The sequence below is a fragment of the Seriola lalandi genome, unplaced genomic scaffold (genome assembly GCF_002814215.2).
Source record: "Seriola lalandi dorsalis isolate HSWRI2012SDOR001 ecotype SW California unplaced genomic scaffold, Sedor1 jcf7180002043994, whole genome shotgun sequence".
NCBI classification, from domain to species: Eukaryota; Metazoa; Chordata; class Actinopteri; order Carangiformes; family Carangidae; genus Seriola; species Seriola lalandi.
The window spans coordinates 1-987 of record NW_019514562.1 but is presented as its reverse complement, the minus strand read 5'-3'; the positions used below and the strand labels follow the sequence as shown (position 1 = coordinate 987).

The window sequence follows — 987 nt, the reverse complement described above, 5'->3', positions numbered from 1 at the left end:
ACTGGGAGAAATAGTGCTATTTGTCTGGGACTATTTTCAGTGCTGGATTAATCCACATTTGGTGCTTTAGTTTAGTAACCACAGCCAGTCTCAGCTTCCTTAGGTGAGTCAGACTTGCGCAGTATAATCCAGGTTATTTCAGCTCAGATAACTGTCCTTCGCTGGAGTTATTTTGCAATCAGCTCTGACTTATTTCATTTCACTGCTATAAGTTCATTTCTTCTCTGTCTTTCCAGCTGATCATGGACTACGTGGAGCCCATCCTGACCATTGTCTCAGAGATCTACACGCTGATCCAGAATGTGAAGGCCAATAAGAAGAGCTGCCGTCGTGTTTTTGGCCGAGTCCAATCCCTGGAGCAGCTGGTGAAGTCCATCCAACAGAGAGGGACAGTCCAAGTCTCTGATGACGTAGAAAAAGCCCTTAAGGAACTCAACGGCGTTCTGAAATCAGCACAAACAATCATAGATAAGTACGCCTCCTCTAACTGGGTGAAGCTCATCCTGAAATCCAGCAGCCACAAAGAGGAGTTCATCATTGTCAATGAGCGCCTCAATGAGACCTTCCAGCTGCTGTCTGGAGCTCTGCAATTGGAGCAAGGGAATGCGCTGTACATGGTTTATGTAGAGGTCTCCAAAAAGAAGGACGATGAGGATGCCGGGACAGAGGACGACGCGGAGCTGAAGGACTGTGAGCGAAACCGATTTTGACTGGTTTTGAGTTGCACACATAGAGCGGAAGAAATATAACTAGGAGTCAGAGTGTGTTTGCCTTTGTGTCATCAGTTGTGTTTGTCTGTTCCTCAGTGCTCCTGGAGAACATGAGGGAACAGCAAGAGAAACTGGACGCCATCAAAAGCGACGTGGAGAAGCTCATAGAGATAAGTGAGTGCACCAAAACACAATCTCTGCATCAGTATTGTTAATACAACAAGTACTAGAAGCTGCAGCAGTTGTAGCTGGCATACTAATAGGACAATAACTAATC

The 987-nt window shown here is 45.9% G+C and overlaps 1 protein-coding gene across 1 annotated transcript; it reads left to right on the top strand.

The window, feature by feature from the left end:
• The first annotated feature begins 200 nt into the window (after nucleotides 1–200).
• On the top strand, nucleotides 201–962 carry LOC147819819 (mixed lineage kinase domain-like protein). The gene is made up of 2 exons (XM_087170581.1): nucleotides 201–690; nucleotides 807–962. The coding sequence occupies exons 1-2, from the start codon at nucleotides 243–245 to the stop codon at nucleotides 923–925; spliced, it is 567 nt and encodes a 188-aa protein (XP_087026707.1). The 5' UTR covers nucleotides 201–242; the 3' UTR covers nucleotides 926–962.
• Nucleotides 963–987: the final 25 nt, after the last annotated feature.